The sequence below is a fragment of the Cuculus canorus genome, chromosome 18 (assembly GCF_017976375.1).
Source record: "Cuculus canorus isolate bCucCan1 chromosome 18, bCucCan1.pri, whole genome shotgun sequence".
NCBI classification, from domain to species: Eukaryota; Metazoa; Chordata; class Aves; order Cuculiformes; family Cuculidae; genus Cuculus; species Cuculus canorus.
The window spans coordinates 6,128,287-6,153,430 of NC_071418.1; the positions used below are offsets into that span (position 1 = coordinate 6,128,287).

Below are 25,144 nucleotides of genomic sequence, written 5' to 3' on the forward strand. Positions count from 1 at the left end.
AAACAATCTGTGGGCACAACAGATCAAAACAAGGCCAGCATTCCCAGCAAAAGGGCTGATGAATGGGAACCATTGTGCTGCGGTGGAGGAAACATCACCATCATCATCATAATGGGAAAAAAATATATCTGTTTATATCACTTCCACAGTCACACCCGTTCCCCAGCTGCCCTGGATAGGAGCTTTCATTCAGGAGAGAGCTGAGCTCCGGTGCCACAATGCAATGGTCCACCAGCACCAAAAGCACTTTGCAAGTCGAGCTGTGCTGGGGAAGGGCAATTCCTAGCTAAACACTACCCTTACAAAACCATACACTTTTCCCCTTCCTTGCATCCACAGGGCTCAGACTCTGGACAAAATATTACTTGCAGCTTGCACAAGAGGATGTAACAAACTCTTTGGTGGGATTTGATTGCCCCAGTATTGCTGATCGGGAGGAGGAATCTATCCTGGATCCATCCCTACCCGTAGGATTTTGGGGTTTAGGTGGTGCAGGTCCACCTCACCCAGGAAGGTCCCAGCCCTGGCAGTGCTGTGTTTAGGAAAAGAAAGTGCAGGAAGGGTGACATTAATAGCAGTGGAGACCTCTCTGCTCCCTCCCTGGGTGCCAAGGGGTTCCCTGGCCACCAGCTCTCTCTCCGACTGCTATAGCTGCTAAAGGGGATCCATAGGAATCCAGGAATCGCTCCTCAGCCATGCAGGAAATGCTGCCACCATCACCATGAACAGAGACCCCTCCGCCTCCCTCTGCTTTAAACCAGACACAGCAATTGGTACCCCTCAATGCACTCGCAGCTTTGTCCTATAGCAGAGCTTTGCCAAAAACTCGCCTGCACCATATTTAACCCCTCTGAATTATTTGCATCAGCCATACCCTATGAGGACTCGGTGCCCAGACCACCCACGGCTTAACAAAACATTTCACTTTATTTTTCAAGCTTTTCATTCTTTATATAGAACACCTGCTCAGAGTCATTTCATAGAATCACAGAATGGTTTGGGTTGAAAGGGACCTCAAAGCCCATCCAGTTCCAACCTCCCTGCCATGGGCAGGGACACCTCCCACCGGATCAGGGGGATCAAAGCCCCATCCAACCTGGCCTTGAACACCTCCAGGGATGGGGCAGCCACCACCGCTCTGGACAACCTGAGCCAGGGTCTCCCCACCCTCACAGGAAAACATTTCTTCCTAAAATGTCATCTCAATATCCCCTCTTTCAGCTCAAAACCATTCCCCCTCACCAGGTCACTGCAATCTCCTATCAAGAGCCCCTCCCCAGCTTTCCTGTAGCCCTTTTTAGTACTGGAAGGAATTCAATTCGATATTGGCTTCATTTATTTGAACATTCTCTCGCACCCGAGAAAGCAAACCAGCTCCAAACCTTACCTTGCAGTGGTGCAGGAGCACGAATCAGCCCCAGATCTGCTGAGCACAGGCTGATAGGAGCATGGATGTTACCACCTAGTGTCAGACAGGAGAGGAGCAGGGACCAGGGATGAGGATGGGAATGGTTCTTGCTTCAGAGAAACAGCCAGTGCCACAGTGTGAGCCTAGAAGCTGGGGGTCATCCCCACCACCTCTGCTTCCCTGGTCATCAGCAGGGACACGAGCTTTCAATCCATGTAAAAAGGGTGGACTTAAAAATACAAATGCATGATACAGTTTTGGGGAGGAAGAGTGTGGAAAGAGCCCTTCTGTGATTTATTTCACCTTTTAGATTCGAGTCGGACTTGCAGACATTCATTGCTTACAACCAGCCAAGTTATTCCTTGGAACAGTCAGGTCCACACTGTCCTAATTCACCTTCTATTTTGACAGCAGCAGTAGAGAAGCAGCTCTGCCCTGTCCATGTTGGGAACACGAAGGTCCCTAGAGCAGCCAGCACAGAGACACGCAACAAAAATGCAGGACAGAACGCAGAGCATAACAGATCCGTGAGGACAGGGCACCGGCCACGGCTGCCCAAACCATCGCTTGGGAAGGTATTTAGCGAAACAAGCACAGCAAATGCACAGCAAAGGAGAGGAGCGCTTTTTCAGACAAGGCAGGAGGTGTCCGTCACTTCCATGGGAATCCCATGGCAAAGCCAAAAGGCTGCGGGTGCACCAGCGTGGGTAGGAGCTCTGGCCCTGAGTTGGGGACAGCTCGGCAGCACTGCCTGGAATTAAAATGAAATCTTTCCTCTGTCAAACTTGGACCTGACTAATTACCCAGGACCCAAAAATGCTGCCGGAGTTGAAACTATCCTTTTTCAATATTTTATTTTCTGGCACATACTGTCCCTTGTGACTGGACTGAGCCTTGCGCCGTGACAAAGGCTGCTTTCTTGCAGAGCTAACGCTGCAGCTCACCGTGGCCCCACAGCTCTCGTGCTGTGCATATGAGAACAGACAGCAGCTCCGGTCCCTGGGGACCCTCATCCCCCCCCCAGGATCCCCATTCTCAAAGGATGCTCTGTCCCTGCAGGCTGCAGCCCGGCACCGCGGTGCTCACATCCCCTCTGTCCTACGAAGGGGAGAAAGCCTAAACCAAACCACAGAGGGACACAAGACAGTGAGGAGCAGGAGAGAACACATCCAGGCAAAAATCATGGTTTGCAATGTGTGCTTCCAAAGATTCTAACACAAAGTGCACTGGCAATCCCATTTCCAGCATCACCCAGTAGCTATGGGGTTGATTTTCCTTAATAATAATCTTGTATCATGTTTTAATATTATACACACAAATGACAAACATAATCCTGAAGATGCAAAATGAAACACTCCGAGGTTACACGCACACAAAACCCATATGCAACACAGACGGGGCAGGGAAGAGCCCCTGTGCACCCACGGTAAGGGGGAACTGGCAACGCAGAGATTATTGCCACTGGAAAAGCATCCCTTAGTGCACAGGCTTCACATTCCAGCTAGAAAGCAGCTCAGGCAATGGAAACCCATGAATATTAGCCAGGTGTATCGCTCACTGCTTTCACCATCAGCCTCCATCTCTCTCCCACTGCCATCCAGAGGCAAAGCCCTCACCCTCCATCCACCTCTTTGGGGCAGTGGATCTGTGTCTTAAAGACACTCCCAAATCTTACTCTTGTTAAAAGCAAAATTGCTGGCACAGGCTTTTTACAGCAGTTCTCTGTTCACTCTGCAATATAATGCAGGTATGTTCAGGAGATTCCACAACCTTGATCGAGGAAATTAATTTTACGGTGAATTTCCTCTTTGACAGAAAAAATTCACAGAAAAAAAAAAAAAATCAATGCTCCATAAGAAAATGGATTTGGCTTCTGTGTGCTTGCATACAGCACGACTACAAGCTGCCTTCTGCTTGAAGAAGGCAAACAGCACACGGAGAAGTTATAAAGGGCCAAGAAGCAAAACCAGACCCCTACATCTCTGCTCCCCCGCACCATCAGGCATCCCCCAAACCCAAGCATCCTGCCAAGGCACCAGCACACTGTCAGGTGGAACAAGGAGGGGATAACCAGCTCCTGGTACTGATTCTGAAAGGAAGAGCTGCTGATGGGGAGGAAAAATAAAGAGGTTCCAAGGACCCCATTCTCCCTCTCTGCTCTCCTGTTCCAAGCCAACGCACAAACTCCCATCACGTGGGTAGGTGATGCGGGAGTGGAGATGCTGAAGGCTCCTGGGTGCCAATGTAGCAGCACTGAGGCTGGTCCCAAGGAAAGACCTATGGTCCAGAGCAGACAGCAGAGTGAACACGTGGGATGTCCTCTCTGCAAGTCCCGGACCCCACATTGCAGCTGCCCAGCATTATAGGCACAACCCTCATAGGATGATGGGCTCCAGGTAGCCCAAGGGTTCACTGTGGGTGCTTTTGTCTTCTAAAAGACACAGCAGGGACTTGGAGAGATGAAGAGTATTGCAACACACACGACTCCCCTGTGCCGTAGCCTCAACAGACAGAGATGTGCAGAGCATGGCCAGCAGCAGAGATCTGCCCCAGCCTCCCTCCCTACATCCAGCCCTGGGGAAGCCACCGAAAAAGTGCACCAGTGTTGGGACAGCTCTGCCTGTCCCCCAGCCCGCACCTCTACCTGCTTTGCCTCCCCAGAGCAGCCAAGGGATGTGCAAACTCAGCCCGTTTTGATCTCAGCAGCTCCAGCCCCATCTGGTTCCTGTTAAATCAGCCACACAAGGTGGAGAAGCTTTCCTCCCCCCACGCTACAGCGTGCAAAGAGGGGGAGGTAAAACCAGCTCTTTTTTAAGACATGGCTGCCCTTCTCTTTACCTTCCTGCCTGGAATGCAGCCAGGAGCAGCTCATGCCTCCCTGCTCGCATCTGGATGGGACCTTCCCCTTCTGGCTCCCTGCGTGCCCCACACCGGGCACAGATCCTCTGCACACACTCATTCTGGGTCTCACTCCTTTTCTGTCACCACAGCAGTTTTTTCCAGCCTCTGAGATTTTCCAATGTCTTCATCCTTGTGAGGAACTGGGCAGGCAAACCACGGTCTTGCAGCAGGGAGGGAGGGAGGGATGCTCCGCAGCAGGGAGGGATGCTCCGCAGCAGCCTGCTCCTGCCCGAGGATGAGCAGCAGCTCAGCTCTTGATGGGAAACGCCTCAAAAGCAGACATTAGCTCATCCTAAGCCCTGTCTAAACCCCAGTGAAACCATCACCTTCCCAAGAAAGGCTCGAGTGCGCTGCCCAGCCAAAGGAGCACTGATATATACCACCACTCACACATGAAAATGAAGATGCAGCCCCGCTGCTGAGACACCACCTTCCTCAGGCAAGGGACCACATTTCACCAGCATCTCCTGACACACCAAATAAAGTGGATTCTCCCCACATTTCAAGCCAGAAATAAAACGACTCACAAGCTGAGGAGCTGTAATCCAAGGGCAAACTCTGGCACTGGCAGAGAGGAGCTGCAGAGGAGCCAGATCGCAGGAACGGAGCCTGCACACCCGGTGGCAGCAAAGAAACGCAGACGAGTGAAGGCAGGAGCCTGGCAGGCAAGACTGAGATGCTCCAGGAGACTGAGGTGGAGGGAGGAGCCCGGAGGGCCTGATCCTGCAAGCACAGAGGTAAGGGCACAACCTTACCAGAACCCAGAGAGTCAGGAAACGGCAGAGGTGAAGTCAGCACATGCAAAACGCCGCATGTTTTGAAAGGTGGGAATCCCACCCTGCTTCCTAATCATTCTGGTTTGGGTTTTAACCAAACCTCAAAGTACCCCCTGACTTGGACCATCAGCTGCAGGTCCATATTTGAACTACTTTGCTTACACCACCCACGTCAGCGCTCCCTGGCCATCACAGCTCCAATCCAGCCCCATCTGCAGCACATCCATTCCCACTGAGCTTCAAAACCCCCAAAGGGTCTCTCCCCATGCTCAGCCAGCGCTGGGCTCTGCTCCAGCACAGCCCAAAGCGCACGGCCAGGGCAGGAGATTTGCAGCAGCCCTCCTGACATGGGCAGCACCAGAAAACTCCCAACCACCGGCACAGGGGAAAGTCCTCAGTGAAAGAAAAACCTTGCGGGATCTCTGCAAGGTATCGGCAGCACGTTATTAACCCTCATCCAAACTAAGCTGGGAGCTACGTGAAAAAGGCAAAGCGCTGGGGACCGTGGTGGCCAGCTGAGGCGTGCAGGGACCCTGTAGCAACACCCACCCTTGAGCGGCTCTGGTGCACAGGGGTTCCCCGGAGAGCTTCCTCACACCAACCAAGCCAGAGCAGCACTTGGCTGCTTGAACGCTCAGACGTCATCGTTGCAGTTTGCAGAGCGGCTGGTGCTCTCCCCTTCTTCCTAACTGTCTCTCTGCAAACACGCTGCTTATTTGCAAAGCCTATGGCTCCTCCAGGATACAGCACAGCCGTGTTTCACCAGGGCCCTAACATGAGCTGGAATGAATTCAGGCTCCTGCCGAGATTTCACCCCTCTGGGAGCGATGAGGCAGCGATTCCCCGGGCAAGCCAGCATTTATTCATCGCACACAAGGCAGTGCAGAGGGTCCTCTGGTTAGCGTGGGCAAGTCACAGCCAGCCCTGGAAACATCTACCAGCCACTGCAAGCATCCCCAGGCATTTGCATCTCTAGCCTGGGCTCTAAGCGCGTCAGAGCGTTCATAAATACTTTGGCAGAAGTCAGGGTTTGAAGGACAAAACCCTCCCGAGAGGCAGCTCACCCCAGCTCCGGCTCAGCTCGGTGCTAACATGGTTAGTCACACCCGGAGGGAACCAGAAGCAGAATGAAGGAGGTAAACTGAGTCACGCAGTTGGTCCATTACAACGCCGTTTCTAAATAACGGACATAAACGCTCTGTCCCCAAAAGCTGAGGTTGGCCAAGGAGCAATTTCCCCTTCAGATGTATCAAAAGATTCAGCTCTGTTTCTCACAGTAGCTCACATTGAGTATAATTCCACTGCTATTTTTTAAGCCTATGTAACAAAAATCAGCCACCTAAAATTTTACTCTTGGATATTTCCAAACAGCTTCACAGCAGAGGGGCTACACTGGCTGATTTTTGGGCTGTCCCACACATGATAATGACAGACAGATTGATGGCAATTAAGTTATTTTGCCTCCTTTCGCAGCTGACTAAATTTGCATTGGTATTTTCATGGTATAGACTCCACCTTTCATCTAACATGATCAATGCTGTTGTAAACGCAGAGAAAGAACCAGCTGCTTCTGGCTTCTTAGCTTCTACCGAGCAGCTGATGAAAAACAGTCCTTTTGTTTGAGCATCTCTAGAGCCTCTGTAGAATTTATGAAGAGCCTTTTATTTCAAAAGGCTGGAGAAACGCGGTGCCTAGGGTTGGTGCAGCCGGCTTTTCTCACCACAAATCTGGGTGGTACCAGTTGCAATTGAAGCGCCTGGAGCAGCACACCCAGTGCTGGCAGAACGGGTCGCCCATCAGCCAGGGCTGTCACAGCATATTGGGTATAAAAGGTTTTGCTTATGTCTTTGCAAGATCCTAGCAAGCTCAGCTTGCGTCCGGTCAGAGAAGGATTTGGACAGCCTGGAGGGCTCCAAAACCAGCCCTGGGGCCCCATGGATCACCAGGCAGGAACAAGGTGGCTGAGACAGACCAGCGCTTTCATCCATAAGGGCCGGGCAGGTTATTCACAGACCAAACACACTGTGAGTCCCCAAAGAACACAAATTACAGTGTGGGTCTGGTAAACAAAGGGCGAAGAGAACACCGTGTGCCACGAGCCTCCCGTGTAAAATTCCAACAGAAAAAGAAAAGCATTTAGTCCCGGCACTTGGAGGAGCCTCAGCAGAAGAGTGCCGTTTGCCAGGCAGCCACAAAGAGGTGCAAGCAGCTCTTCCAGAACTGAGGCAGCTCCTCCGGCTCTGTTTCCCATCACACTTCTTCCTTTCTCCCATTTCTTTAGCAATGCTCCCAGTCAGCCCAGTTTCAGCTCTGCTGGTGGGAAGAGGCAGGGTGTGGGGAAGCAGCAAGGCTCTCCCTGCTGTCACCCACCCTCTAACACCCAGGTTTTGCTCCTGCTTGGGTTGAAAATGCACCTGAAACCCAAATCCCCTCCTGGCAGACTGGAGGAGCTGAATTACCCTTCCCAGGTTCACATCAGTCCCATACAAAAGGTTCTGCCTGGTAGCATGGAGGCAATATTGGTGCTGCCAAAACCAGAGTCAGACGAGAGCAGCTGCCAGCAAGGCAGGAGCCGGCAAGCAGGGATGCAGAAGGATTGAGAGCCTTTATTGTCACCAGAGTCTAGTGGCCCCGCTTGGGAGGAATGGAAAACAAAGCCACCACACACTTTCCAACAGCTCTAGCAGCTGCTCTTACCCATTGGAGATGGTGGTTTTGTGGCAAATCACAGCGTTTCTCTGAAGAGAGAGTGGGGATGCTGTGCTGGGGAGCCCGCCTGCTCCGCAGGGAATGGAGCCACGACTGCTCCCAGCTCAGCTGTAGCGGGATGAGGACAAGATGACAGCATCCTTGCATGGAGTCATGAAGATACTGGCAGGAGCAGTGGGAGAGAAGGTTGTCCCAGACCCTGCAAGTCTCTGCTGTTCACTTTTGCCCACAATCACCTTTAAACTCTGGCTGCTGGGCAAGGAAAGGGACTTGGCCAGGCTGAGATTTCACTCTGTCTCAACACGATTTAAACGTTTCTGGTTTTCAGTCTTATCTGCAGGGTTTTTTTCTCCCCTCACTCTGAAGTTCCCCATGGGGGAAGCTCCCCAGATGGAAACAGCTTCCAGTCTTTAGCTAAGCTGGCAGCATCACCAGGGATGTTTAATGGGGATAAGGGAGAGGAGAATAAAAACCCAGTGTGATGCACGCAAACCCCTTGGCAGCAAGCAGCGCAGGGAGGAAGCTGTGAGTGCCTCCTTATGTAGCCCAGCAATATACCCCCTAAATTCCTGGAGCAATGAGGGTTGTGTGCACCTATTCAGACCCAAGCTCCCTGCAGTGGAACCTACACATGTTGCCTCCTCTCCATCAGCCACCTCAGCTCCATTGATCTGCTCAGCGAGGCAGAACACAGAACCAGGGCAGAAACCAGGCACTGATGACAGAAACCTTTTTTTCGCGTATGACAAGCATAACCACTAGGAAAACACGACAGAACTAGGAACTTCTTCTGCCCGCATTTGTGCTTCCAGACAAGTTTCAGTAATCAATGCATCTCCAATCAGCTTGGCACAGGAGCAAAGCGGGACAGAGAACCTCCAAGATGCAAAGGTGTGCATAAAACCTGATGCACGCAGACCAGAATCATAGAATGATTTGGGTTGGAAGGGACCTCAAAGCTCATCCAGTCCCACCTCCCCTTGCCGTGAGCAGGGACATCTCCCACTGGATCAGATTGTTCCAAGCCCCATCCAACCTGACTTTGAACACCAGAAGCAGTGTTGCGCCTTACCTGGCACTTTGGAAGGTCGCAGATGCTGATTTTCCAATTGCCCCAAATCCAACTCCCACTGCCAGACCCTCTGAAACAGGAAGGAAAAAAACAGTAAGGTCAAAACCTACAATAGCCCTTAGACAGTCCTTCCTCCTGCGCTTCAACAGAGCAAAGACTGGTGTGAGCAGAGAAGCGGGACGTTATTCTTCTTATTTTAATCTCAGTGTATTTAAGCTCAACACAAGAGTCTACCACTGCGCAGGGTGCCCACAACGAACCCAAATCAGCAGTTTTTTAGGCAGCCAACAGAGAAAGAGGAGAGGTTTCCGAATTTATGAGTGCACTGGAGGGGAAAAGATCACAAGCCCCACCAGCTGAAATGCTATTTTAATACAGAGCATATCAGAGTGAAACAGCAAAGCCTGCTCAAAAGGACCCCAGGCTGGCAAAGCTCTCTGCAGAGAGCCACCTCTGCACAGTGCAGATGAACTGGTGCCACGGAGGGTTGGAGAAGAACCAAACACCGACTTCTCCCAAAAGCTCTCCAGGAGCTGCACTAAGCCAGAACCAGGCTCCCAGCAATGCCACCTCCCCGCTTGCTGGTCTTTCCACACCCAAATATCACCACGATGCCTGTCCTGACAGTCTCCAACGCAGAGGGCAACCCAAACTCCATGAGAAAATCCCCACCTTGCAGATTATTTTAGACTGCAGTTAATCCCATAATTTTAGGTTACAGTGAATCCCATGAAACCCAAAGAAAACCAGCCAAAGAGCCTTCCCAGGAGGGTAGCAGGCGTGAGAGACTCGAGATCCACCACTGCTTCCTCTGTGCAGCTCCTTAGGGATAAGTGCTCCATCCTTCCTCGTTCCCCTCCTGCCCTTTCTCAAACTTTTCTTCTCCTCCCACCACTGGCACAGCTCCCTCATCCCTCCCAGAAAATAAAACCTTGTTTTCAGAAAGCATCAAACCACTGCTACTTTTCTTCCCTTTGTTCAAAATCCTATTTTTGGTTTTTCAGCCTCTCTGGTTTTGCTCCCGTGAAAGCAAGATGAGATGGTGGAGGGGGGGGAAACAAAAACGAACCTGTTTGTGTAGCTGGTTGGGTTTTACAGCCTTCAAAGGGGACAATTACCCACTCGGGCTGCTGGCAGCCGTGTGAGGGGACAGTGGGAACTGTTTAGATGAGCCTTCAAACAGGTTGAAAATGTCACTGAGAGTGTTTACCTGTGTACTGGAGGATAAGGTCGCAGAAGGAAAGGACTGTGTGTGTGTGTTTGTGGTCTTCTGAATTTCCAGTTGCCTTGGAAACACATCATAAAATGCAGCACTAACTCGGATAATCACGGCATTTGCATCCTCGAGTCCAGGCTGAGCAAGGAGAATCAAACCACTACACCACCTCAGTGCCCCAATCCAAGGTTTGTAACAAGGCGGAGGATAGAAACAGGGAAAACGACAGCAGTCATCAACCTTAGAGCCAGGGTTATGGGGTAAGGAGACTCCAAATTGTCTCTAAAACACCATGATTGGGTGATAAGTCCATCTAGAGAAACAGCCAGAGGAATCCAAGCATATGGGAACGCGCCAGCCCTGGAGGGATCCCACACTGGTGCCAAGTGGACACTGCCCCAACATCACCCACCCAGGAGGTGGGCAAGCGCCTGGGGCAGGAGCAGAGCCCAAGGGGCTGATGGTGATGGCTTGGAAGGTCTCTGCTCCGCAGGCAGTTAAGCAGAGTTTGGAGGCAGATCTTCATAAAGACATTTAATGACCGTGCTCAGTACAGCTATGAGGATGTAACGAAGCTCCACACAAACGCGTCTGGCACTGCTCTTCCAAAAGGCTCCTTTTTAAGCAAGACTTGCCCAGAGAACAAAATTCAAAGGACAAAAGTGCCAATTTGTGTGAGTAACAAAAATAGCTTTGACAGAGGGGAAAAACCACAGCAATTTCCCGCTGCAAAGCAAGCCTCATAGAATAAGAAAGTCAGCAGCACAATTAATGGCAAGTACAAATTACATATACATGGAAACAAATTATGGCAAATTAAAATCAACAGATGGTGTGTAGTGAACTGCTTATTTAGAGAGGGAGAAGCCGCCGATGGTATAAGCGACAGCGCAGTGGAAATGCTCACCAGCACAGAGAGGGGCAGGTGACACAGCAGCCTCAGGCCATGGGCTTGTCCAGGTCCCCACATCCCATCGGAGGACACGAGAGCTGGGGTGGGACAAATACAACCACAAATTGGCCAACGGGCTGGTGACCACAGAGCATCCACCAGGAACCCACAGCCAAGCAAATCTGGTGTCGTGCATGGTCCAGAGACATCAGGGACCCCAGCCATGGTCACTGCTGAGGCACGAGAAGCCTCTAATTATACACTGAAAGTATGGTGTGATGCATTCAGTCCACAGCTGAGATTTGCTTCAATTATTTTATTTAGAAAAGCCTTCTAAGATCACACAATCACTTCACCGCTTCAGTAACACACGTTCAACCTCTTCAAAGAAGATGTCAAACCTCAAAATGACTGTTTTTCAGGTAAGCAAGACGATACACTGAGATTTACATGGAAAGCAAACAGCTTTGCTGTCAGCTTGCCCACACTCAAAGCCCCATGGCCAGCTCAGCCCTCTGGTTATAGCCCCTCTCTCGGATATTCTGCACATACTTAAATTATAAATAATCCAAGTGGCTTCTTCAGGTGGGAAAAGATACAAAAAGAGAAAGGTTAACGTTTCTATATCAATCACTTACAGGTACGCTGCACTGAAAGCTCTGCAAACGGATGACTAGACATTAGGTCACTGAAGATGGGGATGGGAGAGCAGAGCTCCTCACCCACCGACGGCTCAGTTTATAGAAAAATAAACAGCCCTGTGCAATTTCTGGTTATTGGCACCATCGCAAGCAAAGACAAAGAGAAGCAAAGACCCAGGAAACTCTCAATTACTGAAGGATTTACGTCGGGCCACTACTCTACAAAAAGGAAGGCAAAAGTCCCTCTGCCTGGGATGTGAAAGAAGGTGGAAGGCAGGCACGTATGTCAAAGAACAGTTTGGTTGGAAGGGACCTTCAAGATCATCCAGTTCCAACCCCCTGCCACAGACAGGGATGCTTTCCACCAGATCAGGTTGCTCCAAGCCGCATCCAACCTGGCCTTGAACACCTTCAGTGACTGACTGGGGCTTCCATGATTCCCCAGGAAACCTTTCCCTGTCAGAGAGGGGGTTTCCAAGGATTCCAGTGGCTGAAGCAGTTGTCAGCCCCTCTTGCAACCAGTAATAGCACTGGAAGAACCAGTGGCTCAGGACAATCCTATTAGCTGGAGAGCTCGCACGGGGAAGGCACCAGGCTGGGGTGTTAATTCAGCATCTCTTCACAGAGTGGCAGAACACAGAAAGAAAAATATGACCAATCTCAACCACTGACAAGAAAAATGCTTCTCTTTAAGCTAAACAAAAGGATTTTGCCTCTCTTGGGCTTCCTTGGCTTACAATTCAAGATGCTTTATCCCAATAAGGCATTACCCAGGGATCAGGCTAATCCTACGCCAACTTAAGGATCAGCTACAAACCTCTCAGCCAGCAGTGCTCATTGCAAAGGCATTTTCCTCTCTGCTTGTTTTCAGAAAAAAGCAAAAAAAAAAAAAGCTTAAAAATCTCAACCTGAAAAGCAATAACCGCACTGGAGGGTCACTACAGAGATTCCAGTTGTTAATGCTGGATGGCTACAGGATACGTTGTGGCTGTCTGCTGCCAGTGGTGGCGAGGGCAAAAAGCATGAAATCCATGGGTCTTCTTACATTTGACGTCTGCTATGCAGACCTGATCTAAACCAGGGCATCTTCATAGCACCATGGACCACCCACCAGCCCCAAAGCCAAGGAGAATCCATCTTCCCTGCTCTGGGAGCTGATACCATTTCTGGGGCCAAGCTCTGCTGTCCTCCTCCACTCCTCCTTGATGCAGGATCAACTCCCTTCTCCACAGCCTCGGAGAGCACATTCAGAGCCACGTGGATGGTGGCCATGGGCACGGCAGGAGAGTACCACACAGGAGTGGGGACAGCACGTAGGTCTTGCAGGAGCATTGCTCCGAGCCCAGAAAACATCTTGACCGAGAAGGCAGCCACTGTAACATTTGGAAAGGAAAAGCCAAGATGAAATAACTCAGGAAGGAGGAGTGGGTGCAGAGGGAAGGAACATGGAAACAGGAGCAGAGCAAAGCTAGAGGAGCACAGAGTCACATCAAGGCACCACAGGTTGGCAGAAGGTGATGATGCGGTACAACACAACGGCCACAGCACCGAGCAAAGCAGCCCAGGAGAGATTTACACAGCACATGAAAAGCTGGCACGAGGACGTCAGCCAAAGTGAGAGCCACGCTGCTCCCAGAGCACCCCTGACACCTTGATGCTTGGCCTGAGGTCCACAGCTCCCCCAATACTCGTCCACTTGCATTCAAGCGAAGGGGACTCGGATGTGTGCGGCACACTGCCACAGCTCTGGTTTTATTTTTATTTTAATTTCACTTCAGTGCCCCATAAGCAGAGCTGCAAAACAGCACAAGATGTTCTGTCACATTGAGCCAGGAGGACAGTGACAACATTCCCGTCTGCTCTAATCTACAGGAGCACACAAATTGGCTGGGACGGGCTTTGGGATGAAGCCCAGCACTGATCCACCTCCTCCTCAGACTGGAAAGCTCTGAATGTTCCCAATCCATGCTGGGATGTTCCCAGGGAGGCCAAAGCTCTGCAGCCCTGAGGGACCATGTGGGCTCCGCACACTGTGCACCACTGTGGTGCTCTGAGCTAGAGGAGGGTGTCCTGCCTTTGGCCTCACTCCCCAAAAAGTGCTTTAGTGCTGCACTTTCCTGTCAATTCTTCTCCTCGGCAGGGAGGAGAGGAAGCTTTGCTCGGCAGGAGCGAGGGGCTGGCATCGAGGCAGCCCAGTCGCACCGGAATGAGTTGTGGTAGATGTGAGATGGTCCTGGGGCACCTGGACATGGCTCTGCGCTGCCAGTTCCTAAGCAGCCAAGAGCAAAGACCTGGATGAGGATAAGGTACAAAACAGCCTAATAAAAAGAAGGAGACACTTAATGAAGGGATGCTTCTACTCTGAAAGCAAAAGGCTGTCATTAACAGGGAAGGCTCAGCCAGCCCAGATTCACTGCTCAGGTACACACTGATGGTGCCATACGTGTTCAACCAAAGGGGTAGGAACCCCAAACTATGCCTAAACTGAGAAACAAAGAGAGATTAAACCCATCTGGGAGGCTGCTTGGTTCCCCTGGTCTGAAATCTGCTTTTGCCCACTTCCTCTGGTCTGAATTAACTTCTGCCATTGCTCAGAGCATTGAACGCTGTTTCTTTGCTCTCACACTCTCCAGTAACTATTTTGTGAGTAGCACCAGCTCCAGTCCTGCTCAGAGCTCACCTCCATGCTCACAGAACAGGGATCATCCCCCAGTGCCACAGGCTGCAAATGCCACATGAGCCTTAAGATCAAAGGATCAATTTGAAAGCAGAATGGCCGATTTCATCCCATCAAATCTTTCCCTTATCACCCACCAACCACGTCCGCAAGAGAAACCGGGTGAAAGAAATGGGTGAAATTAAGCAGGCTGTGATTTTTAAATGCTATTCAGGACAGCTTATGCAGCCAGGCAGGAATCACAGCCTGCTGCATCAATCAGCAACCAGAAAAACCCTCCTGCAAACCCAGGCTTTCGTGTGGCTCAGAGATCCTGCCCTCACCAGTTCCATTTCTGAGCATGAAATGAGCTTCACAGCCCCTGTGGGAAGCCACTCGTAATCCTCAGGAGAAGGACTGTTCACAAAAACAACTGAAAATAAAAGTCCTTCAGATTTCCTAGAAATCCAAGTGAGTAAATGGCAAGCATCACTTACAGGGTCTTGACGAATTACAGCACCAAGGAAATTAATGCCTGTTATCACATTACTCTTACATGCAGTAAAGAGCAAAGAAGCAGGCAGTGCATCGAGAACAATATCCTACAGGAGCGTTAAAAAAAGGAATCAACTAAAATTCACTTTTCTCTCCAAATCTGTTTGTCATCCCATAGGCAGTGTTTCAGGAAGAAAGAAAATGATGTTGCAGCATCCCAGAGGTTTTGCCTTGGCTGGGATCACCACTAGTGTGTGTGTCATCTTTGAGCTGACAGCCCACTCTTGTGCAACAACGTCACAGGTGATAGGGGTCTTTTTCCCCCCTTCTCTTGATGCACAAGAATCATAGAATGCTTTGGGTTAGAGGGGACCTTCATAGGTCTTCCAGACCAACCGCCCTGCAGGATTGGCACTGGTGACACCGCACCTTGAGTACTGTGTTCAGTTCTGAACCCCTCACCACAAGAAGGATGTTGAGGCTCTGGAGAGTGTCCAGAGAAGAGCAACGAAGCTGGTGAGGGGGCTGGAGAACAAGTCTGACGAGGAGCGGCTGAGAGAGCTGGGGGTGTTTAGCCTGGAGAAGAGGAGGCTGAGGGGAGACCTTATTGCTCTCTACAACTGCCTGAAAGGAGGTTGTGGAGAGGAGGGAGCTGGGCTCTTCTCCCCAGTGACAGGGGACAGGACAAGGGGGAATGGCCTGAAGCTCCGCCAGGGGAGGGTCAGGTTGGATATCAGAAAAAAATTCTTCACAGACAGAGTCATCGGGCACTGGAACAGCTGCCCAGGGAGGGGGTCGAGTCGCCTTCCCTGGAGGTGTTTAAGGCATGGGTGGATGAAGTGCTGAGGGACATGGTTTAGGGAGTGTTAGGAATGGTTGGACTCGATGATCCAGGGGTCCTTTCCAACCTGGTGATTCTATGATTCTATGATCAGCGACGTCTTTAACCACATCAGGTTGTTCAGAGCTCTGTCCAATCTGACCCTGAATGTTTCCCTGGATGGAGCACTCCACTGCTTCCCTGGACAACCTGTGCTAGGTTTGTAAAAAAATTTCCTCCCTATATCCAGTCTAAATCTCCCCTTCCTTAGTTTAAAACCTTTACTCCTTCTCCTGTCACAACAGGCCTTGCTAAAAAGTCTGTCCCCGTCCTCCCTGGAGCCCCTTTCAGCAGTGGGACGCTGCTATAAAGTCTCTCCAGAGCCATCTCTTCTCCAGGCTGCGTTCCAGCTCTCTCAGCCTGTCCTCGTAGAAGACGTGCTTCAGCTCTCAGATCATCTTTGTGGCCTCCTCTGGACCCACTCCAACAAATCTAAGTCCTTCTTGTGCATCCTACAAGCAGGTTAGGATGGCAGTGACAGGGACACTTGTTATCCTTTAGTTTATCCCATGTTTCCTGCTCTCCAAGAGGATGGATTAGGAGGGTGCTGCCCACCTAAAAACTACCCTTGCAGGACACAGCCAGGAGGGTCTGCGGTGACAACCAAACAAAAACCAACTCACAGATCCTGCGGTCTGAACGGAGGCAAAATCTCAGGCATGGACAGAGGGCACAAATTAGAGGAAAAGAGTTTGTAAAGAACTTCTACCTACAGCAGAAATACCACAGCTCTGCCTGCTGGGGACATCTGACTTCTGGAGCAAACGAGGAGAACAGGGTTCAGCGTAGCTTTGAAAGAAAGGGAAAGAATTATGGATTTAACGGGAGTAAAAAAGCCTTTGTGAGCAAAGGGAAGAGTCTGCGATGTGGAGAATCCCCTTAGCATGAGGAAACGCACACCCGATGCAACACCGGATCAACACGGACGCTGTGACAGAGACACGCTCACAGGGTTCACTGCAAAAGCATCATCTGATTAAAGATTAAAGCACTGCTGGGCTCGTAAAGGGCTGCCCAGGTGCCTCCCCTCGGTGATATGAATTGTTGCAACAGCTACTTGCACCTTAGTGCTTTACACACACAGACCCCAAGCTGGGACTGTGCAGCCCCCACCAGCACCGCGAGCCCGGCAGCAGCTTTAACAGAGCCGTGAGCGACGTTATCTCCTCCTGCAGGGATTTAAGGAGCTAATTCTCCTGGGCCAGCAAATGAACACACTTCCTTTAGGAACGTACTCTAGATACCAACATGTCATCAATTATTCATCCTCCTCTTTGAAGAACTGTTAAGTTCTAGTGGGAAATTAATCTTGCTATAATGAGGTTTTTATTTCTAGGAGAGTTGAAGCATGTCCCTGTTGTCGACATTTAAACTCTTAAGCTTCTTCCCTCAAGACTGAATTCCAGTTCCTTCTAGGTAACATCATTTTATTGTTACTGCACAAGAAAGCACAGATATTACCAGAATTCAGTGATTTTCACATTTCTAGGTATCCACCGTTACAAGACAAACAAGAAGGAGGTTAAAGTCATTTCAGAAAGACCTTTTTTTTTCTTTTCTTTTTTTAACTTCACCAAGCTAGAAAGCAGCAGATCTCATTTTGCGTTTGAAACATCGATCCTACCACGGCTCTGGAGGTGGCCTTGTTCCACCACCACTCACACACATACGCGGCAGCACGTCCCATCAGCTCCAGCCCTGCGGAGGGGTGTTTCCTCTACAGCCCCAGCTGCTGTCACAGGCACTTCTGGAACAAGATCAGAGGTCTCAGCACAGCGGTGTGAGTGCTCTTACTCTTGACCTCACCACTCACCATGTTGCATTTCTCTTCCACATCCATAAACACAGGCTCTTCCACACGAAAGCACCTGGATCTCTGGCACGCGACTTCCTAGAAACATCTGCTTGGCTGGATTTCCACATCCCTGTGTGGTACAGGAGCCCTGGGACACAGTTTACCTCCCACTCCAGCTCAGGCGTCAGCTTCTCAGAATGCCAGCAGCACCCTCCCTGCTCCCCAGGACTTCCAGCAAACTGCCCTAGCACAAGAGTGTGGTGATTCTCAGAACCCCCAAAAGCTCACAGCCCCGGCTCCCCAGCCCAAACTCCCTCAAAGCCAGCAAGAAGGCAAGTGCCTTTAGATGCTTTAGATCCAGGTGAGATCTTAGGAAGAAATGTTGTCCTATGACGGTGGGGGACACTGCCCCAGGTTGGTGGCTGCCCTATCCCTAGAGTTGTTCAAGACCATGTTGGATGAGACTTTGAGTAACCTGATCCAGTGGGAGGTGTCCCTACCTATGGCAGGGAGTTGGAACTGGATGGGCTTTGAGGTCCCTTCCAATCCAAACCATTCTAGGCTTCTATGATTATTTTCCAGACCCTCATGAATTGCCCCATCAGCACATGTAAGGTTCTCCATCCTCTTCTAGAAACCACTGCTGCCCATGCACACACATGCAATACACCTATACCTTCTGCTTAAACATTTATGGCACCCATCACGGCTGCCGTGCTGCTTCGTGAGAACAAACCAACCTGCAATTTACTATAAAAGACTGCTACTTGTTAGAGTTTGGCTTTGGTTCAGCTCATCTGGGTGAGACACAGCTCCCCAGGCTCAGGTAGGTTCATCACAGAGGGACATATACACACAGAAGTCCTCATCCTTGAAACACGCCCATGAAGAGAGTCTGGAGAGCAGCAGCAGATTGGAGTGTGGATGGAACAAAGGCACAGGAGTCCCTCGAGTTACATTTTCATGAATTATTAAGCAGCGACAATGGGCTTGACCTGAAGGCAGCCCTGCAGCCACAGGTAGAAGCTGCCTGTGGAGACCCCAACACCAAAAGGAGATGGGACAAAGTCACGTTGGCCAAGCAGAATTTCAATGCATTTTATGCCTTCTCTAAAGCCCTGCAGGAGAAGCCAGCTAACGAGGCCAGATCATTTCTGATTATTAGCCTAACCAAAACTCCTTTCAGCAGAACACAAAGACAAAATTTAAATGATTAATTTGCAGTTTATAGCAGCATGTATTATTATTTGTGGTATGAATTATTCACTTGTCCCCTCGCCTCCCCTGGGTTCCCAGCAAACAAGAGCTTTTGTTCGAGGAACGTATGGTGGGATAGGGAAATGGCTCGGTTCCCTTTCCCCTGCGGATTCGCACGCCGCAGCCCACGCACCGCTCGCATCCTGACCCTGCCAACAGACAGTGACAGGACAGAGAAAACAAAACCCAAGGCACCAGCTGGATTAATCTGCTCAGACAAAGCAGTTCTGGGCAATCACTACTCTCAACTGTTTGCAACCACAGGCAGATGCAGAGCCGTGAAGCCCTGTGGATCCTGCCCAGCCCAGTCCCACCGTGTCCCGCCACCAAAATGCTGGCTGTGAAAAAAGCAATAGGAGAATTGAACCCATGTGGTTTTTTTTTCACACCATAACACCCCAGAAGGAGAAAACAACTAAAATGGGTGAGCGTGGCCAGGCACATTGTGCAGACAGCTGCCAGCTCCAGCATGGCTGGTACTGATGGGAAGCCCTGCAGTGCCTGCTTAGGTGATTGCACGTTCAGGGCAGGCAAAAGGTGAGTGGGATGAAAACCTGGTAAAGGTTTGTGTGGCCAACAGCAGTAGGAAAGCATAGCAAAGCCAGACAGTTTGAAAATGGAAAGAAATTGCCTTTCTGGATAGGGAATTGCAGGCAAGCCACCACGGACCTGCTTCAGCATCGCTTGTTAGCTCAGCTTCTCCCTCTTGCTCCAGACACAGCTCTATAAATGACTCAGGAGTTTACCCATTACAGGCATTAATAAAGAAACAATCCAGCACCGGCTGAAGCCCGTGAGGTGCATACGCTAAGCCAAAAGAAGGTAAAACCTCTCAAAACCTTCTGACATGCCCAAACAGTTCAACTCTATTGCTTTGATTCTGAAAGATAAAAACTAACAGTGCAGCTTTGCCTCCAAGTTTCACAGGGATTTGTGGACAGGCTCTATCAAGATTATGCAAGAGATGATGGAAAGCATCAGACAACAACAGGGTTGAGCCCCACATCACCTGGAAAAGCAAATGGACGTGAAGAAAACCAGACCATACTGCTGTGTATGCTGCAACACCATGGAGTTAAATTGCCATTAAAAGGGGATTTTAACCCCCAACAGGCTACCAAATGCTTTACCCAGAGGGGGTCCCAGGGAATTTTAAAGAATTAAAGGTGCTGGCATTAACTGCCCAATATCCCAAAGCTCCTTCATCATGGAAACACTTCTCTGGAGAAGAAAACTCTTTCCCAAACAACCCAGAACAACACTAAAAGCAGGGACAGACTTATGCTGGAAACAGGTTGTCCGTGACCCCACACAACCTGAATCCATCACAGATATTTAATGTTTCATTTCTAGCACACAAATAATTTCTCAGGCCACTGCTCACAGATGTTTAATGCAATAGAGCTGTGAGATCCGAGTGGGATAAGAAAAAAAGAGGAGCTTCCACATGCATATTTCAGCAGCCCTTCATTTCACCTGGTGGAAATACTGTATTTAATTGGCTTTTGTCACCTTTGTGGCTGTTACCACTTAGAAAACACCGATCACCAACTCAAAACCATGCTGCAGAGATAAATGTACATTATCAGATCTCTGCAGGCTTTCCAGGTGTCTGCCTACAAACGAGTTTTTGAAATATGAGCTGCTGCCAGTGGGGCATTAGAGACCCCTTGACTCTCTCCCCCCCGACCACGCTCTCCCTCTCTTTAAGAGCACCAGCGAGGAAGACCTCCCGACCATGCCCACGTAACAGACAAAATTACATTTATGTCAGGCTGTTATTCACACATCATTTCCCAGAGCACCCCAGACCCAAAGCCTCAGCCTCCATCTGCTCAGGCGGAGCACAGAGAGGTCCCAAGGAAGCTGAGCCAGCGGCCACAGAGCCAAAAATCAGCCTAGAGCCAAGGCCAGGGCCCCTTCCCATCCCTGGCAATCACAGAATAACTAAGATTGGAAAAGACCTCTAAGCTCATCCAGTCCAACCATCAGCCCAACACTCCCATGGCTATTGAACCATGTCCCGAAGTGCCACATCTACACGCATTTTGAACCCCTCCAGGAATGGAGGCTCCACCACCACCCTGGGCAGCCTCTGCCAGTGCTTCACCACTCTTTCAGCAAAGAATTTTTTTCCTAATAACCAATCTAAACCTGCCCTGGCATAACTTGAGGCCGTTTCCTCTCACAACGACAGAGCTCTGCTCTGCAGAGGGGTACCCATACCCTGAGTGCACACAGACTGCAGCAAAACAGCGATGCACAGCACACAGGTACCCAGGAGAGCCCTGTTGTTCCCATGGGAGGATTTGTTTCTAGCCTTCACTTTTACAAGACCAGGTTTTTGTTGGTGGCACCTCATCTTGAGTGTAGGAGCAGGGCAGAGCTGAGAGCATCACCCACGGCTGGGGCTGTTGCCTGCATCCTTCTCCCGGTGCCGGCACTTCACCTGCCCACCTCCCCACGCATTCCACCCCCTTGCACAGACACTTAATGACTTTGAGCAAATCATTTCAATCCATTGAGGTGCTTAATAGATGAAAATGTCAAAATATGTGCTGATGAGGTGACAATTAATGGGAGGTTTAATGAAAGGTTAGAGCAATCTTTGCCAGAGCGATGCATGCGGCCACGCTCCTCCTGATCCCACATGAGTCACTGCCGTCTGAAACACTCCGGCTAGCGCTGAACACCCAGCTCTGCCTTTGAGGGCTGCTTCTGATCTGACCTTTCTCCTCTCCCGCTGGCCGCTCGCGGGGTCATCACATCACAGCGCCACTGCAAACAACCACTGCTCAACCCCTGACATATCCGCGCCCAAAGGGTTCTTCCAAAAATCAAATCAGACATGCAACGGGTAGCAGCTTTAGAAAGCTTCATTCCAGGATGCTTTTCCCCACCGTGGTAGAAACCGTTGTTGAAAAAAATCATGACTGTTCAAACGTGCATCTTCCCTTCGAGTCACGAGTGCAGGCTGAGCTGGCGCCAGGCTCTGCTCCCCTCCACAGCGATTGAACTCCATCGCATTTTGCACAACGTGGACACCTCCTCTTACCCACATCTTCCCTTCACCTTGTTCTCAAAAACTCAAGCTGCAGAGAAATCTTCTCCTTTTTCTTACTAAAAATAATGCCTTTCAGCAGAAACCAAAGGTGCTCCAAGAGTGGCCAAAAATAACCATTAAGAGCAATGTGCCCACCAGAAGCAGCAGTGGAAGAAGGTCTGCTGTGATTTCAGAAGAAGGCATCACGCAGACAAGACACAGATTAATCGGCACAGCTAAACAGTTCTCGTTCTCACGCTCTGCCGAACCCCAGTGGGTACCAAATGCATATTGAAGTCAACAAGCCTTGATTTCAACAGACCAACAAAAAAATTCAAAATGAATGTTACCAGCCTTTAATGGATCTCTGGGAACATTCATATAAATAATCACTTTTCTTTATAATTGAGATGCAATATCCCTCTCATTGCCCCAGCCTTCTCGCAGGAGGCTGAGTGCATGGGAGCGCCTGTCCCAGGAGAGCAAATTCAATCAATTTTTGCTAATGACAAAGTACCCAACCTGGAAATCACCCCTTCTCAAGGAACACCAATCTGACAGCACGGTATGCAACCTCTGTGCTGCTGTAGCCACCCGCAAACGCCTCTCTCCATGCCCTCCTCTTCAGCAACAGGCAATCCCTTCGTATCCCTGAATTTACGACCATCTAAGGACCAGCTCCACCACAGAAAATATCAGCTCTGGTTTGGGTCTGATGGACAAGCTCTGTCTGAACCTCACTGACTTGGCTCAAGATTTAAAAAGCTGCAGTCTCCATCATCCCACCCTGTACTCACTGGCAGAACACGTCAAACCTGGACTCAGTCACTGCTTTGTGGCAGTAAGACACCACCACTGCAGGGTGCTCACCTGGAAGACTGAATCATAGAAGCTTGGCTTGGAAAAGACCTTGAAGATCATCCAGTCCAACCATTAGCCCAACAACACTGTGCCTACTAAACAGTGTCCCGAAGCACCACATCTACACATCTTTTGAACCCTTCCAGAGATGATGACTCCACCACTTCCCTGGGCTGCCTGTTCCAGTGCTTCACCACTCTTTTAGTAAAGAATTTTTTCCTAATATCCAATCTAAACCTCCCCTGACACAACCCGAGGCCATTTCTTCTTGTCCTCTCACTTGTTACTTGGGAGAAGAGACCAGCACCCACCTCACTACAATCTCCTTTCAGGGAGCTGTAGAGAGCGATGAAGTCTCCCCCTGAGCCTCCTCTTCTCCAGACTAAACAGGCCCAGTTCCCTCAGCTGCTCCTCATAAGACTGTGGCTCCAGACCCTTCACCAGGTCCATTGCCTTTCTCTTGACACACTTCAGTAACTCAATGTCGTTCTTGTACTGAGGAGAAAGAGAAAGAAGACATCAAATAACCCTTTTCATCATGAATGGGGGTTGGAACTAGATGATCTTTAAGTTCCCTTCCAACCCAAACTATTCCAGGATCCTGTGAATCTCACCACAAAGCTCCTGCCTCATCAGTGATATTCTTTTGTTTTAGACACATCTCTACCAGCTGACAAACAAGAAGTTGGTTGCATCCCTCCATCGCACTCCTCCAGCCTTCAATGCCAGGAACTTGTTTGGCAATCATTCAAACAGGCCAGCTGAAGAGGCTTGGTTTGGAAGGGACCTTAAAGCCCACCCAGTTCCAAGCCCCTCTCCACTGGATCAGGTTGCTCAAAGCCTCATCCAATCTGGCTTTGAACATCCCCAGGGATGGGGCAGCCACAGCTTCTCTGGGCAGCCTGGGCCAGGGCCTCACCACCCTCACAGAAAAACATTTCTTCCTAAGGTCTCATCTCAATCTTCCCTATTTCAGCTTAAACCTTCTCCACTTGTCCTATTACTGTGTTCCCTGACAAAGAGCCCCTCCCCAGCTTACCTGTAGCCCCCTTTAAGCACTTGGACACTGTCACCTGGGTATGCGAGGACCTACTCCACCCCAGCTCAGCTTCCCAGGAGATTAATTCATCTTTCTCATAGATGTCACGATCTAAAAGTTGTTCTGTTTAAAAGTTGCTCTGTTCTCTCCTGTCCATGGCGATCCCCCACCACCCCTCCCCTGCTCCCCATTGCACCTTCGCCACCGACAGTGAATTTGCTCCATATTTAGCTCACACATTCTGTTCTGCTCCTTGCTTTGTTCCTTTCTCGTGAAAAAGAAATAAATCCTGGCTTGCTAATGGGTTTCTGGCAAAGGGAACAGGAGAGGGAGTCTCAGATGGAGCCATGTGAGATTTGGGGGCGAGCACGGGACATCAGTGCCACCTCGCACCATGACTCGGTAGCTCTGTGAACACCACACCACCACCGCCACATCCCATTTTCTCCCTCCCAGGCACCTCTGCTTAACGGAAACAGCTGGAGCAGAAACATCACAGAAATCGAATCAGGGAGCAAACATAGACTGAATATGGAAAAGCAAGATATTTTCTTGCAGGAAGGAAAGAGCTGGAGCAAAGCATATGACTCGTGTCATGTGCCAGGATCAGGGGCCACCACGTCCTGCCCACCGCATCGCAAAGAAAAAGGAAAATTCAGGTTTCCCTGGTAACATTAGGGTGGCTGCCAGCACCCAGTCCCAGAATCAGCCCCGCTGCCTCCCCCAGGGACAAGCGGCAGCAGAGAAGGCTGTGCCAGCAGGGATGCTCCTCAGCGTGATGGAGGGATGGGACACCACAGCCCTGGAGCAAGCAAGATCTCAGCGTTGAGCAAGCAGGATCTCAGGTACCTGCTGACAGTTGAGGGCTTTTGCGGCAGAGAAACCTGTGTTTCCCAGCTGCCAGAGGAAATAAAGGCAGGGCATCACCACAAGCCAACAGAGGAATCATCTGCAGCCCTTTCCCCATGCCCATCACCCTATATGGACACCTGCTGGGAAATGAGTGGGGCTCTGGTTAAGGGTCCCAGGCAGGCACAGATCCTCACGACACCCTTGTGACTCCAAGGAGAGCCCCAGGGCACAAAGGCAGCTGCAGAACCTGGCCTTGATCCTTACCCTCCATCTCCCCTGTACCAGTACGAGCAATATGGGCAGGACGTAGGCTCCACATGGGAGGGCTCCTTGACATCAGACAGCAGGGACATCCCTGCCTGCACAGCACCACGGCTTGGAGCAGAGCAGAGCTCTCCAGGAGCCAAGCCCTGCAGAAGGACCCTGCACCCCAGCGAGCCCCACCAGCTCCATCCCTCCAAAAGGGCTCTCCTCCTCCCTTTGAAAGGAACACAAAGAGGAAAGCCGTTCAACTCACACCTCGCTAATTGTTATTTGTGATACACCAGTAACATTTTAATTAATCTGAAGTCTTCAGCATAACAGCCACCCAAGGTACAAAGATAAACCAGAATAAACAGGGCTTGATTAAATACATAATTAATGTTCCAC

At 50.3% G+C, this 25,144-nt stretch overlaps 1 protein-coding gene across 3 annotated transcripts in view; it reads right to left on the minus strand.

Annotated features, from left to right (window-relative positions):
- SLC39A11 (solute carrier family 39 member 11) overlaps window positions 1-25,144 on the minus strand; it is a 100,230-nt gene that overhangs the window by 16,637 nt on the left and 58,449 nt on the right. For all 3 annotated transcript variants that reach the window (XM_054083662.1, XM_054083660.1, XM_054083661.1), the window contains exon 7: window positions 8,867-8,936. In XM_054083662.1, coding sequence (XP_053939637.1) covers window positions 8,867-8,936 — 70 coding nt within the window. The remainder of the gene's footprint in view (window positions 1-8,866; window positions 8,937-25,144) is intronic.